General features: G+C 37.0%; 1 protein-coding gene across 5 annotated transcripts in view; it reads right to left on the reverse strand.

The window, feature by feature from the left end:
• OXR1 (oxidation resistance 1) overlaps positions 1-18,246 on the reverse strand; it is a 523,168-nt gene that overhangs the window by 61,284 nt on the left and 443,638 nt on the right. For all 5 annotated transcript variants that reach the window (XM_047783424.1, XM_047783423.1, XM_047783425.1 and 2 more), the window contains 2 exons: positions 14,144-14,251; positions 11,310-11,423 (listed from right to left, as the gene is read on the reverse strand). In XM_047783424.1, coding sequence (XP_047639380.1) covers positions 11,310-11,423; positions 14,144-14,251 — 222 coding nt within the window. The remainder of the gene's footprint in view (positions 1-11,309; positions 11,424-14,143; positions 14,252-18,246) is intronic.

Consider the following 18,246-nt stretch of genomic DNA (forward strand, 5'->3'; position numbering starts at 1 on the left):
TGGTTCCTAGTCGGATTCGTTAACCACTGCGCCACGACAGGAACTCCAGATTCTTAGCTTTTCTGATGCCATGGGCCATTCCCTGCAGACCTCTTTCTCAGAATGTATTTCTGAATACTTAAAATATAAGATTACAAAGAAAGCCAATTATATTGAAACAATTATCAAAGTACATTTTAATTAGATATAGTAAAATATAGATATATGCTTCTTTATTAATAGATTAAGTAACAAGTCTAGTGATGACTCCGATAATAATTTTGAAGTAGCTGGTCATAACATTCTGTGGCATCTATAAGAACTCTAAACTGCCTTGAAAATATGTGAGTTATTGGGGACAAAATCACAGGTATGCTTGGTACTTTTCTATAGTTTGCTGCTTATATTATAAATCTTTTAAAATGTTAGATTTCACTTAAAATTTTTTATATCCAAGTTCGTAAGGATACATATTTCTCCAAAGTTCAATATTTTGTACAAATGTTAGATGCCTTTTAATCTTTGTTTTAAATAACTCCATAGAGGCATTTCATGCCTTATGTATGAGTAAATGCACAATGTCTTATAGAATAGCTTTCATAGTAGCAAGGTTCTTGGGAGCTTCGTAATTAGTATCTAATAGTTATGATTTAGCTTTTTGAAATAACAAGACTGCCTCTTTGTCAATCTCATAGACTTTGAAATACCGAAAAAGAACTAACATAACTTCTTCAACTCTAATAAATGAATTTAATTCCTTAAACCTATATGAGAAGAGAATTTTTAGACTTCTCTTCTAAATTTCAAATATCCTTACTAAATAAAATGTAGGGCTGAATCCCAAGGACTTGAGAAGATATTCAACAGACATTTTTTTGAAGGAAAGATAGACCAGTTCAGAATATTGCAAAACAGATAATATACCATAATTATATTTTTAAAAACCTAAAATTCATAGATTTTAATAGCTATATGACACTATTCAATCATTATCTATTAAAAAAGTTTTTCTCAATCTCTTCACTTTAAGATGCGAATTAATAACTTTACATTCATCCTGTTGTCTCTGGTAATTACTGTATCCAAGGGGTTTGTGTCATATACAAATTCATGTATAAATTCATTTAGCATAATTAAGGGACATTAATAATAATATCAATCACTATGAATATGAAAGACATGAATATCTTTATATTTAAGTATATTATTAGGACATCACTCCCAATAATACTCATAGGTATATACTCATCACTCACAAGGCATATACTATTTCCTTAATTTTTTTGATGGCATAGGTGTATTTTATTGGTTTCCTTTCAGAACTATTACCTTAATTTTTAACAAAACTTACTCTTGGCCAAATTTAGTAACTTGCCCAAAGAGTAAGATAAAACTAAGGTGAAAACCCATGTTATCAACACATGAATTAATGAGCTTAACTGCAATACCGTATACACTTTCCAATTCAAATATTCTTCTAAGTGATTGATAACTGGGCAGAGGGAAAGGGAAGCCAATACAGAGCCATTAGAAGGTTCCTGCAAGTTACCACAAAGCTATAAACAAATTTTGTTTATGACTATTTAGCCACCCCAAATCAGGTGACAACATTTTCTACCACATAACTAATATTATTCACAAAAAACTAAGGTACACTGTCAAATGCTTTCCCTAGATAAAGACATACCTCATAGAACAACATGATCTCTGAGGTGCCCTCAGAGTCTCAAATTCTACAACTCTGTATCTACAGCAATCCCAATTTGTCAATATAATCCCATTAAAAAGAACACATGATATTAGCTTAGTGAATTCTCAAAGTATAGCACAAAAGAGTTTATTTCTTTAAAAAAGATCACAGTTGTTCGGAGGAATCATTATCAGACCTCATTATAACTTACATACATGTACATGATCCAAAGTATCAGTATCTCTGTTATCTCTGTGAATTTGTAGATTCTGTTTTTTAATAAGGTGATTTTGAGGCTCATTTGAGTGCCTTCTGAGGTTTCTTTGTGCAATTTTGTTTTAGCTGCTAGGGATGGAAAGGTCCTTAAAAATACAGAATTATAAACATTTACATACCGAGCCTCAACTATCACCTCAAATGTTCAAATGTGCAAAAGCAAAGCAATGCTAGGACAAATGACCCAAAAGGGTGAACTTATGGTCATCTTTTTGTACAATATGATTGAAGATCACATAATTTATAAATTAGATTATCATTGTCATAAACGAATTAGCAACTCCAAACCCTCAATTTCCCATCTTGCCTTGGCTTTATTCAGTTTTTGTTTCATTGTGATTGAAAATACAGAAGTTTTCAAATTAGAAATGCTATAATGGTAACATATAAGTAAGGTATACCAAATTTGAGGGGGAAAAACCATACAAGCATTGAAATACCAACATTTATATTATTTCATACAACATATATAATCTAAAAGAAAACATTTACTTTTAAAGCACTATATACTTCTTCATTCAATCCAACAAATATGATGGGTACCCTTTCCTTCCTATACATTATATTTATCATTCTCAGAATTTAAAATCCAGTTCTTAAGAATCTGAGGCTTTCAAAACCCACACACAGAATAAAATACAAATTAAAAAAAAAAATGAAGGAGTTCCCATCATGGCGCAGTGGTTAACGAATCCGACTAGGAACCATGAGGTTGCGGGTTCGGTCCCTGCCCTTGCTCAGTGGGTTAACGATCTGGCGTTGCCGTGAACTGTGGTGTAGGTTGCAGACGCGGCTCGGATCCTGCGTTGCTGTGGCTCTGGCGTAGGCTGGTGGCTACAGCTCCGATTGGACCCCTAGCCTGGGAACCTCCATATGCCGCGGGAGCGGCCCAAGAAAGAGCAAAAAGACCCAAAAAAAAAATGAAGAAAAAATAAAACATAGTTTTAACTGTTGTACTTGGGGTTTGGGATCTGGCACTGAGCTTTTTAGCAAATTAAATTACTGGGTGAGGGTTTTCTTATAGATTCTGCATGAGAGCACTGTTTTCAGAACTGGAATTTAAAAATTGATCCGGAGTTCCCGTCGTGGCACAGTGGTTAACGAATCCGACTAGGAACCATGAGGTTGCGGGTTCGGTCCCTGCCCTTGCTCAGTGGGTTAACGATCTGGTGTTGGCGTGAGCTGTGGTGTAGGTCGCAGATGCGGCTCGGATCCTGCGTTGCTGTGGCTCTGGCGTAGGCCGGGGCTTCAGCTCTGATTAGACCCCTAGCCTGGGAACCTCCATATGCTGCGGGAGCGGCCCAAGAAACGGCAAAAAGACAAAATAAATAAATAAATAAAAATTGATCCTTCTTTCCTTTTCAACTCTCACCCAGTAATTTAACCAATTTGTGATGTAATATCAATTCTCTGTTTGGTTCACAAACAGAGAATTCTTCTATATAAAGAAATGCTTTCTTAAAATTTACATAAATACAAAGTCAACTACGATGCTATATTTTTTTCACGTATTTAAAATATAAAATTTTCTGAGCATAAAAGACTGAGATATAATTACAGCACTATCATTTAAAAAATACATGTTAAAAAATTATAATTCCATAATAGGAATCCAAATTGGAAAGGAAGACGTAAAATCACCAGTTGCAGATGACATGACACTATACATAGAAAATCCTAACAATGCTGCCAGAAAACTCTTTGAGTTCATCAATGAATTTGGTAAAGTTGCAGGATATGAAATTAATATACAGGAGCTCCTGCTGTGGCTCAGTGGTAACGAACCTTCCTATTGTCCATGAGGACTCGGGTTTGATCCCTGGCCTTGCTCAGTGGGTTAAAGATCCGGGGTTGTGGTGAGCTGCTGCATAGGTTGCAGATGCAGATTGGATCTGGTGTTGCAATGGCATAGGCTGACAGCTAAAGCTCCATTTGACCCCTAGCCTGGGAACTTTCATATGCTGCAAGTGGGGCCCTAAAAATAAAAATAAAATAAATACATAAAGTTTAAAAAAAATCACAAAATTAATACACAGAAATCAAGTGCATTTCTTTCTTTCTTTTTTTTTTTTTGGCTTTCTAGGGCTGCTCCCACAGCATATGGAGGTTCCCAAGCTAGGGGTTGAATCGGAGCTGTAGCCACTGGCCTATGCCAGAGCCACAGCAGTGCAGGATCCAAGTCAAATCTGTGACCTACACCACAGCTCACGGCAATGCCAGATCCCAACCCACTGAGCAAGGTCAGGGATGGAACCCGCAACCTCATGGTTCCTAGTCAGATTCGTTAACCACTGAGCCATGATGGGAACTCCTTGAATGCATTTCTATCACCAACAATGGAAGATCAGAAAGAGAAATTAGGGAAGCAATCCCATTTACCATTGCATCAAAAGAATAAAATACTAGGAATACTACCTAAAGAGACAAAAGACCTGGACTCCAAAAACTGTAAGACACTGATGAAAGAAATCAAAGATGACACAAACAGATGGAAAGATAAACCATGCTCTTGGATTGGAAGAATCAATACTGTCAGAATGACTATACGACCCAAGGCGATCTACAGATTCAATGCAATCCCTATCAAATTACCAAGGACACTTTTCACAGAACTAGAACAAAGTATTTTAAAGTTTGTTTGGAAGTACAAAAGACCCAGAATAGCTGAAGCCATCCTGAGAAAGAAAAATGGAGCTGGAGGAATCAGGTTTTCTGCCTTCAGACTATACTACAAAGCTACAGTCATCAAAACAGTATGATCATATAGTATCACTTATATGTGGAATCTAAAAAAAAGGATAGAGGAGTTCCCATCATGGCTCAGTGGTGAAGGCATCCAACTAGGAACCAGGTTGAGGGTTCGATCCTTGGCCTTGCCCAGTGGGTTTAAAGAACAGGTGTTGCTGTGAGCTGTGGACTAGGTCGCAGATGCAACTTGGATCCCGCACTGCTATGGCTCTGGCATAGGCCAGCAGCTACAGCTCTGATTAGATCCCTAGCCTGGGAACCTCCATATGCTGCAGGTGTGGCCCTAGAAAAGACAAAAAAGAAAAAAGAAAAAGAAAAAAATACAATGAACTTCTTTGCAGAACAGAAAACTGACTCACAGACTTATAAAAATTTATGGTTACCAAAGGAGACAAGTTCTGGGGAGAGGAATGGGCTGGGGGTTTGGGATGGAAATGTTGTAAAATTGGCTTGTGATGGAGGTCCCATCATGGCTCAGTGGAAACGAATTTGACTAGTATCCATGAAGACACAGGTTCAATCCCTGGCCTCACTCACTGGGTTAAGGATCCAACCTTGCCATGAGCTGTGGTGTAGGTTGAAGACACAACTTGGATCTGGCGTTGCTGTGGCTGTGGCATAGGCAGGCAGCTACAGCTCCAATTAGACCCCTAGCTTGGAAACCTCCATATGCCATAGTTGTGACCCTAAAAAGACCAAAAAAAAAAAAAACTCAAAAAACCTGCGTTGTAATGATGGTTGTACAACTATAAACAGACTAAAATTCATTGAGTTAAAAATAAAGAAAACATATTAAGAAAAAAAATTGGAGTTCTCATCATGGCACAGCGGGAAACGAATCTGACTAGGAGCCATGAGGTTGCAGGTTCAATTCCTGGCCTTGCTCAGTGTGTTGAGGATCCAGCATTGCCATGAACTGTGGTGTGGATTGCAGACCCGACTCAGATCTGGAGTTGCTGTGGCTGTGGTGTAGGCCGGTGGCTATAGCTTCGATTAGACCCCTAGACTGGGAACCTCCATGTGCCGTGCATGTGGCCCTAAAAAGACAAAATAAATAAATAAATAAATAAAAATAAAAAATTATAATTTTATAATACACTGCTAGTATTTAAATTCTTTGAAAGCACTAAAGCTAAGTTATGTAATACAAAAATAATATATAATTTATGTGTTATTTACACACATGGTATTTTAGTTATTTAACCTTATTTTAGTGTAATATATGAGCTTGTGTTTATTAGACAACAAAGTATATATATTTACATATGCAAATTTAGTTTTAAAAGAATGAAAGTTAAAAGCATAATCTATATATTTATTATATATAACAGATAAAATACATTTTATATATTTTAGTGATTTTAAATTTAAGTTTAAATATATAATATACAAAGAGAGAGAGAGGAAGGAGTAAGTGAGGAGAAAGGGAGAGAGGGGAGAGGCATGATTAAAACTAGTATAAACATGACACAAGTGAGTACAATTTTTGAAGTGTATGCAATATTTAATCTCTTCAAATTACATTGATATTTCTAACTAAAATTTGTTTAACTTCTTGCATGTCTGTTTATTTTTTAATTTAATTTTATTGGAATATAGTTGACATACAGTGTTGTATTAGTTTCAGGTGTATGGCAAAATAAATCAGTCATATATATAAATATATCCATTATTTTTTCCCATATAGGTTATTACAAACTATTGAGTAGATTCTCCTGTGCTATACAGTAAGTTCTTGTTAACCATCTATTTTATACAGTAGTGTGTATATGTTATTTTCACCCTCTGATTCTTCCCTCCCTCCCAGCAGTCTCACCTATGGTAACAATGAGATTGGGCTGAAATCTGTGAGTTTGTTTTATAAATAAGTTCTTTTGTATCATTTTTACTAGATTCTACATAAAGTGATATCAAATGATGTCTGTCTTTCATTGTCTAAGTTTACTTAGTATAATAATCTATAGGTCTGTCCATGTTGCCACAAATGGCATTATTTCATTCTTTTTATGGCTGAATAAACATTCCATTGTACATATGTACCACATTTTCTTTATCCAATCCTCTGTTGATGTACATTTAAATCAGGCTCCCTGACTTCGGTCCATACTACAAAGCTACAGTAATCAAAACGGTATGGTACTTGCACGAAAACAGAAATATAGATCAGTGGTACAAGATAGAAGGTCCAGAAATAAACCCAAGCACCTATGGTCAACTAATCTATAACAAAGGAGGCAAGAACACACAGTGGAAGAAAGACAGTCTCTTCAGTAAGTGGTGTCAGGGAAACTGGACAGCTACACATAAAAAAATGAAATTAGAACATTCTCTAACACCATACACAAAAATTAACTTAAAATGGATTAAGGACCTAAATGTAAGACCAGATATTATTACTTCAATGTCTGTTTTCAGGTATATTAAGTGCAAGATGACAAGGAATTATGTGATTAGTATTATTATAAAATAGAGGGAGTTTTATTAGATTTCACAAATATTCTCAAGCTCCCTGAAAGCTGTAACACTCTTATGTATCTTCTCAGATATATGTGAACAGTTACTGAATGGTTTTTGAAAAATAAATTTATTTGACTAGAGTTAGAAAATCTAAAGTTCCCTGATAAAATCATGTGATTCTCTAGAAATTTTATAAAAGGCCATGCTGTGGGTTCACTGCATCACCCAAGAAGATATGCTTAAGTTCTAACTCCCTACTTCAGAATGTGACCTTATCTGGAAATCAGGTTTTCACAGATGAAAGTCATACAGGAGGAGGAGCTTGGACCCTCAATCCAATTTAAGTGCTTTCCCTATAGGAAGAGAAGACCACTATGTGCAAACACACACACACAGAAGACAGCCATGTGACTACAAAGGCAGAAATGGGAGTGATCATTCCTTGGTGACAAGGAGTGACAAGGATTGCAGGCAAATACCAGATGCTAGAGGAGGCAAGGAAGGATCCTCCCCCTTAAGAAGTCCTGCTAACAGCTTGATTCCAGACCTCTAGCCTCTAGAACTGAGGTAAGTTTCTGATTTAAACACACTCATTTTGTGATCCTTTCTTATAGCAGTCCTAGGAAACCAATACAGGCAAATAGTTTAAGTTACATAAACAGAAGAACAACATAGTAAAAAAACAGATGGCACACCAATTTGAGTGATTTTAGGAGAGTTAAATAATGGAACTACTGGAGTTCCCGTCGTGGCTCAGTGGTTAATGAATCCGACCAGGAACCATGAGGTTGTCGGTTCAATCCCTGGCCTTGCTCAGTGGGTTAACGATGTGGTGTTGCTGTGAGCTGTAGTGTAGGTTGCAGACACGGCTCGGATCTTGCGCTGCTGTGGCTCTGGCGTAGGCCAGCGGCTACAGCTCTGATTAGACCCCTGGCCTGGGAACCTCCATATGCTGCGGGAGTGGACCTAGAAAAGGCAAAAAGACAAAATAATAATAATGAAACTACTTACAAAGGTATGCAGTGTATACGAAAATTCAGGGTGAACATCAGAGGCTTCGTTATCACCCACAGGCCTCAAGAAGTAAGGGAGAGACAGAGAGGGTTCTGTGGAAAGGGTCATCTGACAAGAGATGAGCCGCTGAACAATGTGGCCAGTTTGGGGTGACCTTGTAGGATAGGAGCTGGGAAAATAAACATGCTACCCCTCTGTTCCTCTTATCGTCCACCAATGTTCTTGAAAAACCAAAACCAAAAGAAACAAAAAAATCAAGGGAGCCCAAAAAGGATGGAGAAGGGTGTAGAATGGGTCTGGGGAGGGGGGGGAAACAATCAGGACAAGTGCTTGTAAGTTTGAGGTTAGGCTTAGGCAGTAACTCTGTATGTTTGTTTTTTAGGGCTGCACCCACGACACAAGGAGGTTCCCAGGCTAGGGGTCTAATTGGAGCCACAGCTGCTGGCCTATGCCACAGCCACAGCAACACAGGATCTGAGCCACGTCTTCGAACTATACCACAGCTCATGGCAATACCAGATCCTTAACCCATTGAGCGAGGCCAGGGATCAAACCTGCAACCTCACAGTTCCTAGTCAAATTCATTTCCGCTGCTCCACTATGGGAACTCCGTTAGACAGTAAATCTTTTAAATTCCATAGAATTTTACCTGACACATGGAGAATTTTAGCTCCTTATATCATGTATTTACCTCACTCTGGTCTACCTTCTTCTATGTTTTTGTATCAATATACCAAAAAAGGGGAGACTGCTTGACTCTGATAATTCTCAAACATAATATTTTATATAAAAACATAATATAAAAAAATCACTGAGATCCTTTATGCTAACAAAACCAAGGGCATTATTGCATTTTAGCATTACAAGTGAGCCAATACAAGTTAGGTATTTGGGAAACCAATTAGTGAAAGTCAAAAACAAACTCTTGACAATTTTGGGGAAAAACATATAATAATACCAGTAAACATTACTTGATAATACAAATAAGAATTATGTCAAATAAGATATAAGATCCTTGCTTCTAAGGAACTTACACATAAAATGGAAGATATAAATTCAATAATTATAATACAAAGACATAAGCACTAAGCACCTGAAATACTGTATGTGGAAATTTATATGGGAATATTATCTTGGAGTATGATAATGACTATATTTCAATGTTAAAAAAAATACAACTAAAGTTGATAAAACTACTGTTCAAAAGAATTATTTCTGACTATTGCCCACATCAGAAAGCAGGTGATGGCTATCATCTGGGTAAAGGAATTCCAACAGCTCATATGTTTCTTACATTTTTCCTGAATCTGTCTCAGGGAGAAAGAACTTATTCATGTGACTGGTCATACTAGAGAACACTCTGAGGCCCCCCCCTCTGACAGCAGCTGAGTCACTGCAGGTTAAAAGGTCATTCATATAGCTTTATTATTCTTTCCCTCTTTCACCAACATGGCAAAGGTGAGGAAGAGGGCATTTTCATGTAGGAGACCTTGTTGCTCCCTTGAGCTTCAGGACACTTTTCTCTTTGATCTTATGCCTATCAATAAGACCACTGGTAGCAGATTTGGGTTAAAGCAGGGGAAGAGAAAAGGGCCTCATAAGTTTCTAGTGAGGCAAAGTGCTATAGTCTAGCATTTTTGCTTTAGGGTTTGGAACACAGGCTGTATTAACCTAAGACTGCATTGCCCTCCTTTGTCACTTCCTCTTAGGAATGTATCTCTTTGTGAGTTCCATGGGAAAACAGCATGGCCTTGCTCAAAAAGGCATTCTTGCATCCTTTGGTCCAGTAATACCTATCATTAGAATCTGACTTCTTCTAGAGTTCCCACTGCAGCTAAACAGAAAGGACCCCAACTAGTATCGATGAGGATGTGGGTTTGATCCCTGACCTCGCTCAGTGGGTTAAAAGATCCAGCGTTGCTGCGAACTGTGGTGTAGGCTGCAGATGCGACTTGGATCTGGCATTACTGTGGCTGTGGTATAGGCTGGCAGCTATGGCTCCAATTTGACCCCTAGCTTGAGAACTTCCATATGCCGCAGGCGTGGCCCTAAAACAAAACAAAACAAAAAACACCTGACTTCCATTCTTATCAATGATGAAAATAAATGTAATATATTCCTTTCATGTAACTGTATTCTAAGGTACAGTGTTGTCATTTTTATGCAAATAAGACAGCCAATAAACATCTGAAAAAGACCCCATTTTTCCCTCTTTATTTTCACCAAACACACAGAAAAATGTCCCTAGACAAGAAGAAAAATGGTTATCTATAATATCTTGTCCGTTATGACAGAAGAGGAACGAGTTTAATACTAGAGCATAGAAACTAGTAATACCTAATAACCTATACACAAATTAACATTAATAATTTGTTTTGTTACCAGTATTCCATTTGGCATCCGAAACTCTGAGTGTAAATTGGCACAGAAAAGAAAAAAGACGTCTCCTAAAGTCAGCACAGTGACACAAAAGAATCTCCTATAAGAGTCTAGCGAGTTAATGGAGAAAGAGCCTTTTACATGTAAATTTAATCACTAGGTCATTACAAAAATGGGAAATTATGGTTAGTATTAATTTACAAAGAAAAGGCACAAAAAAACCCAATTCTTTTCAGAGAGATTTTGATCAAAATTATTAAAGTATTGTTCCTTAGAATTCATTTGTAAAATGCGACTTGCATGGAACATTCCTTTAAAATGCTAGATAATTAATACACTACGAGGCACTCCAAATTAATATTCTCAAGAACTAAGACGACAAATTAATTTTTAGAAGTCAGTCTGTTAAAATGAACTTAAGAGTTTAGTATTAAATAAATATTCACAGAAACTGAAATAAAAATCAAATTGGACATGGACTTCCTATACACTCATGTTTGTCAGGTAAAATTCCTTTCTTAGTTCAACTACTATATGATATTTATAAGTGGGCTGATGAATATCTTTGGATCACTTACCACCTGTAAGTCAATTTAAGCAGTCTGATTCAATAAGAAGGTTTCACTTTAAAAACTAGGATTTACAAATTTAATTTACAAAATAAAAAGGTAAAATTTTGTTCTAACCATAGTCAAAGTAAGATTATATGACATATATATCTATACAGTGACATTTCTCGGTATCTTTGAAAAGAAGGGAAACTTACAGTGGTCTTATCAAATTCAGCCTCGGATGATGTTGGTGACAGAGGACTTATGGGGCTTAGAGATGGAGAGCTCTCAACACTGGAGACATACTCAGGGTCAGGAACATATAAAACCTGTAAGAAAATATTCACATAAGGATTTAGTCAAATTAAAATATTAATAATCAGGAGTTCCCACTGTGGCTCAGTGGTTAACGAATCTGATTAGGAGCCATGAGTTTGTGGGTTCAATCCCTGGCCTCGCTCAGTAGGTTAAGGATCTGGCACTGCCGTAAGCTGTGGTGTAGGTCGAAGACTCAGCTCAGATCCTGTGTTGCTGTTGTTCTGGCGTGGGCCAGTGGCTACAGATCCGATTGGACCCCTAGCCTGGGAACCTCCATATACTGCCAGTGAGGCCCTAGGAAAAGACAAAAAGACAAAAAAAATATACATTCATAATCAGATAGTGTTCTCTAAATGGATACCATTAACAATGACCTTCAGAAATAAATTTTTAAAATTACATAAACTGACACAACACTGTAAATGAACCATACTCTAATAAAATATTTTTCTGCTTTTTAGGGCTGCACCTGCAGCATATGGGAGTTTCCCAGGCAAGGGGTTGAATTGGAGTTGCAGCTACAGGCCTATACCACAGCTCACAGCAACACTGGATCCTTAACCCACTAAGCAAGGCCAGGGATTGAACCTGCATCCTCCTAGATACTAGCTGGGTTCATACCTGCTGAGCCACACAGGGACTCCCTAATAAAAAAATTTTTTTTAAAGAATATTACCAAAATAATTATAACAAAGTTAAATAAAGATATTTAAATCTAATTTAGATAAGTCAGATAACACAAATTGGACAATAGTAAAGGGAAACAATTCTTATATACTATGAGTGTTCCTCTTAAAGGACATTTTGGCAAACTCAGCAAAATTTAAAATGCACATATCCAGAGTTCTCTTGAGGTGCAGTGGGTTAAAAATCCAGTGTAGTTAGTGAAGTGGGTCAATTTGCTGCTGTGGTGCAGATTTGATTCCTGGCCCAGGAACTTCCACATGCCATGGGTGTGGACTAAATAAATAAATACAATGCACAGAACCTTTACCTGAGCCATTTTACTTCTAGGACTTGACTTTATAGATATACCTACATATAAAGAAAAAGAGATACAAACAAGAATGTTCCCTACAGCAATGTTTACAAAAGCAAAAAAAGTAGAAAGACTGCAGCTTACTGTGCCTAGTAAAACCATAAGACAAGGAGGCACACCTCGTTTTACTGTGTGTCACCTTATTGCACTTCACATATATTGCATTTTTTACAAACTGAAGCTCTATGGCAACCCTCTGTCAAGCAAGCCTATCAGTGCCCCTTTTCTAAGAGCATTTGCTCACCTCATATCTCTGTGTTACATTCTGGTAATTCTTGCAATATTTCTAACTTTTTCATGATTATTATTTATGTCATGGTGTAATCTGTGATCAGTTGACCATGCAAAAAGATTTTAACTCACTGAAGGCTCAGAGGATGGTTACCATTTTTTTTAGCAATAAAGTATTTTTAAATTAAGGTTTAAATTAAGGTATGTACTTTTTTAAAGACATAATGTTACTGCATAACTAACAGACTACACTGTAGTGTAAAAATAACTTTTATATGCAGTAGGAAATCAAAAAATTCTATGACTTGCTTTATTATTTGCTTTAGTAAAGTGCTGTGTAACCAAACCTACAATATTTCCAAAGCATGCCTGTATATTAATACACTGCAACACTACATATATGAAAAAGCCTGAGATCAAGTTGTGCTTAAAGAGAATATTTTCCCAGAATCAAAGTTAAATTTTATTTTTTATTTTTTTGTCTTTTTGCCATTTCTTGGGCCGCTCCCGCAGCATACGGAGGTTCCCAGGCCAGGGGTTTAATTGGAGCTGTAGCTGCTGGCCTACACCATAGCCACAGCAACGCGGGATCCAAGCCGAGTCTGCGACCTGCACTACAGCTCATGGCAACACCAGATCCATAACCCACTGAGCAAGGCCAGCGATCGAATCCGCAACCTCATGGTTCCTAGTCGGATTCATTAATCACTGAGCCACGATGGGAACTCCAGAATCAAAGTTAAATTTTAAAAAAGAAAGAAAAGCTAAAGTATTTTTGAAAAGGGATACAAATTGGTAACTGGGGTTGCTTCTGGAAAAGGAAATTATAACTTTTTAAAAGTTCGAATTTTTTATCATGCATATACACTGCTTTCAATATTTTTAAAAGCTCTTTAAAACTATATTTGAAAAGATAATTCACAATTATTTTCAAAAGGTGTTAAAAATTTACATGGATATAAATAAGTTAATTTTCTCTTCTAGAATCAATATGATTTGTTCAAAGTATGCATAAAATCATTCCTAAATTTTTTATATTATTAACTACATGGCAATGGATACTTTCAGTCTCACAGCTGAATGCTTTTACCAACCAATGCATTTTAAAAAGATCTAGAGTTCCTGCTGTGATGCAATGGGATTGATGGCATCTCTGCAGCACCAGGTGCAGTTCGATTCCTGGCCTGGCACAGTGGGTTAAAGGACCCGACATTGCCTCAGCTGCAGCACAGATCACAACTGTGGCTCAAATCTGATCCCTGGCCCAGGAACTTCATATGCCATGGGTGGCCAAATAAGAGAATGAAAAAAATTAAAAAGATCCATATGGGAAAAGAATCTGAAAAAGAATGGATATGTGCATATGTATGACAGAATCACTTTATTCTACAGCAGAAATTATCACAACATTGTAAATCAACTATACCTCAATAAAATTTTAAAAATGGAAAAAAAAAATACCTGTCCAGTAACAACTGCTCGGGTGAATAACTTATTTAATTGAACAAGTTCATTGGGCGTTGTATCAAATTTCAGGGCTATACTATTCAAAGAATCCCTTGATTCGACCTGTTGAAAAGAAAAAAAACAGTTTTTTTACTCTGTTAAAACAGGACTAAAGTCTGTGGTTTAATGATCATTAATATTTCTATGGTCCAATTTTATATTTGATAGTATTTTCAAATATTTTATATTTGATAGTATTTTCAAATAGTATTTTCATCTTTGGAGGTAGAATAACTCAAGAAATTTTGTGTTTGTTAGCAAGTGGTCTCAACTACAGAATGTATGCATTATCATAATACATCACAATTATAATAAAATTCATTAATAAATAAAAGGTAAAAAAATGCATCACAATTACATGTAGGGCTCTACTTCAAACAATTTCAAAATATGTAATACTAACAAGACACAAACACATGATTTTTATTTTACAAAGGCTTTAAAACAATATACTATATTTCCTAAAACATGTAACTTCTAGACATTAATTTTACTTGAGCAAAGTATGCCTGTATTAAAATTAAAATTCTATTTTTTGTTTGTTTGTTTTGCTTTTTAGGGCTGCACATGGAAGTTCCCAGGCTAGGGGTCAAATTAGAGCTGCAGCTGCTGGCCTACACCATAGCCACAGCAATAGCAACGCAGGATCTGAGACGTGTCTGCAACCTATACCACAGCTCATGGAAACACTGGATACTTAACCCACTTAGTGAGGCCAGGGGTTGAAGCTGTGTCCTCATGGATATTCATTGGGTTTGTTACCGCTGAGCCACAATGAACTCTTTTTTTTTTGTCTTTTTGCCATTTTCTTGGGCCGCTCCCTCGGCATATGGAGGTTCCCAGGCCAGGGGTTGAATCGGAGCTGTAGCCACCGGCCTATGCCACAGCCACAGCAATTCGGGATCCGAGCCGCGTCTGCGACCTACACCACAGCTCATGGCAACACCGGATCCTTAACCCACTGAGCAAGGCCAGGGATCGAACCCGCAACCTCATGGTTCCTAGTTGGATTCGTTAACCACTGAGCCATGACAGGAACTTCAATGTGAACTCTTAAAATGCTATTTCTAATGATCTTTATGTATATCATCTGTCATTAAAATGTATAAATTAGAAAATATGTTGAACTAAAGCTGAGGAATCTTGTTTCTGAATCAGTGTATATATTAATGATCATACTTATAGAAATCTTTTTTTTTTTTTTTTGTCTTTTTGCCATTTCTTGGGCCGCTCCAGCGGCATATGGAGGTTCCCAGGCTAGGGGTCGAATCGGAGCTGTAGCCACCGGCCTATGCCAGACCACAGCAACGCAAGATCCGAGCCGCATCTGCAACCTACACCACAGCTCACGGCAACGCCAGATCGTTAACCCACTGAGCAAGGGCAGGGATCGAACCCGCAACCTCATGGTTCCTAGTCGGATTCGTTAACCACTGCGCCACGACGGGAACTCCTAGAAATCTTAACTCAGGGGATTTTGCCAATTATCCTCGGGAAAAAAAGGCATTTGATTGGTCAGTATAATCCTTTAGAGTTCTCTATACTTAAAGCATTATGAGAGCTCTGTCGAGAATAAAATGAAGTGCAGCTTAGGGGTTTTAGTGCACAACAGGTTTACAACCTCTTTGGAAAATAAAGACAAAAAAAGGCTATGTAAAAGATAAACAGCAATGTAAAAGAAACAACAAATCTAACAGAAGCTCTTAGTATAAACAGAGCAACATATTTGCTCCAAATTGTCCAGGAAAGACTTTATAGAAAGGATTTAAAGCTAAATTTTGAAGAAGGGGTAGACATTTGAGAAGTAGAATGGAGAGAACATTCAAAGTGAAGAGAATAGAAATGACATACCAGGAGACATTGAAACATGTTTGTGGGATAATCTTTTCCTCCTAAACCATTCAGAGTATAATATGAATTTAGGATTTTAGAATGGAGAATAACTAGAGTTAAGTCTCAAGAAAAGATGAGACTGAATGGGCATTTTGAATTAGACTTAACGATTTTGAAAATCAGGAAAAGCAGATATGTATGTGAAGGTAAAAAAATATATGTACTTTTTGGAGTTCCCATTGTGGCTCAGTGGTTAACGAATACGACTAGGAACCATGAGGTTGCAGGTTCGATCCCTGGCCTTGCTCAGTGGGTTAAGGATCTGGTGTTGCCGTGAGCTATGGTGTAGGTGGCCTACGCAGCTTGGATCCCATGTTGCTGTGGCCCTGGCGTAGGCTTGGCAGCTACAGCTCCGATTAGACCCCTAGCCTGAGAACCTCCATATGCCGCAAAAACAGCAAGAAGACAAAATATATATATATACATGTATATATATATATATATACACACACTTTTTTTTAATGGTTTTGTAAAATCAAACTGATGCCAAAGACATGGATTAATAAGTTAGTTCTGCCCTCTTCTTCTATGCAAACTTTCTCATCTATACAATGACATGATATGTCACCTACCTTATCGAGATAATATATATAAAAGCTCTCAGTACACCAGCTTCATTTTTCAGTAACATTTGGAAGTTCGCAAATTATTTTATGTTAATTATCACACATTCATCCTCACAATGATCTTATTAGTTGGGGTAATGAAAATGATAAAAAAAAAATAACACCAATATAAAAGAAGGTAGTTGCAAGGCCAACTGGCATCTTAGATTAATGGCAAAAGGTCTAGGATTAATGAGACAAGAGCATGGATGCAGAAAAACCAATGTAATACTCCAGAAGCAGATCATTTCGAAGGGAATAAAAATGTAAAAAAAGATTAAGGTACAAAATTTTCAGATACAACTCAAGAAAAAACATGAATGGACTGAATGAGACTGTAATGTGGTTGCAGTTGTAGTATGCATGAGGTGTAAATGTTAATGAGTAACTGATGTGGAATCCAAAAATTCCAAACCGGATGAACAAGAGACTGAAGGAAAACGGAAATAAAAAAAATAAGCACTGGGGAGTTCCCATTGTGGCACAGCAAAATGAATCTGACTAGGAACCATGAGATTGCAGGTTCGATCCCTGGCCTCACTCAGTAGATTGAGGATCCCAAGTTGCCACAAGCTGCAGACGCAGCTTGGATCTGGCACGGCTGTGGCATAGGCTGGCAGCTACAGTTCTGACTGGACCTCTAGCCTGGGGGTCCAATATACCGCAGGTGCGGCCCTAAAAAGCCAAAAACAAACAAACAAACAAAAAACAAACAAAACAAAACACACAAAAAACAAAAAACTAAGCACTGGACAAGAATGGAAAAAGAACCGGTTAAAAGATTTGCTAGAATTTGTTACATATGAAGTGGTAGGAGGAAATATAAGCATCCAGAAAGGTAGAAAATAGAAAAAAGTTTGGGTCTTCTTCACATAGTAAAGTTCTTAAGCCTTGCAAATAATAGAGGCAAATGGAAGAGTGAAAAGAAACAGGGACTACTCACACTTGCAATCAAGAGCAGAACAGCCGGCAAAAGAGGTAGAAGATACAGTCAAAGTGCTAGCAAGAACAGCAGGGCAATGACACATAATGATAGAAAAATGTAGTACAACTAGTCTCAAGAATAAATTGAGAAAGGAGAATATTTAATCAAAAAATAATGGCTGATAATTTTCCATAATTTATGAATGACATGATTCCTGAGAGTGAAAAAACACAGTAAATAGGATAAATAAAAATGTCTGAATCTAAAAACTTATCACAATGGAACTACAGGACTGTAAAGACAAGGAAACTTCAAAAACAATATGAAAAAAGAAAACTGCCTAGAAATGAACAAAAATAAAAAAGCAACAGAAGTATATAGATGATTACTAGAGTTAAAGCACTGATGGAAAATAACTATCAAACTACACATAGCTCAGCCACCAGGAATGAGGGTGCAAGAAGACTTTTCAGATACTGCCCGATTATCCACTCACAGACTCTCATTGAAAGATACACCAAAGAACATTAAGAAGGAAAGTAAAACCAGAATAAAGGAACAGTGAGCAGGAAGCATCAACAAAGAAAAAGCCACTGGGTTTGATAATTAGAAAATCAGGAATTCCCATCGTGGCG

The sequence above is a fragment of the Phacochoerus africanus genome, chromosome 6 (assembly GCF_016906955.1).
Source record: "Phacochoerus africanus isolate WHEZ1 chromosome 6, ROS_Pafr_v1, whole genome shotgun sequence".
Taxonomy (NCBI): Eukaryota; Metazoa; Chordata; class Mammalia; order Artiodactyla; family Suidae; genus Phacochoerus; species Phacochoerus africanus.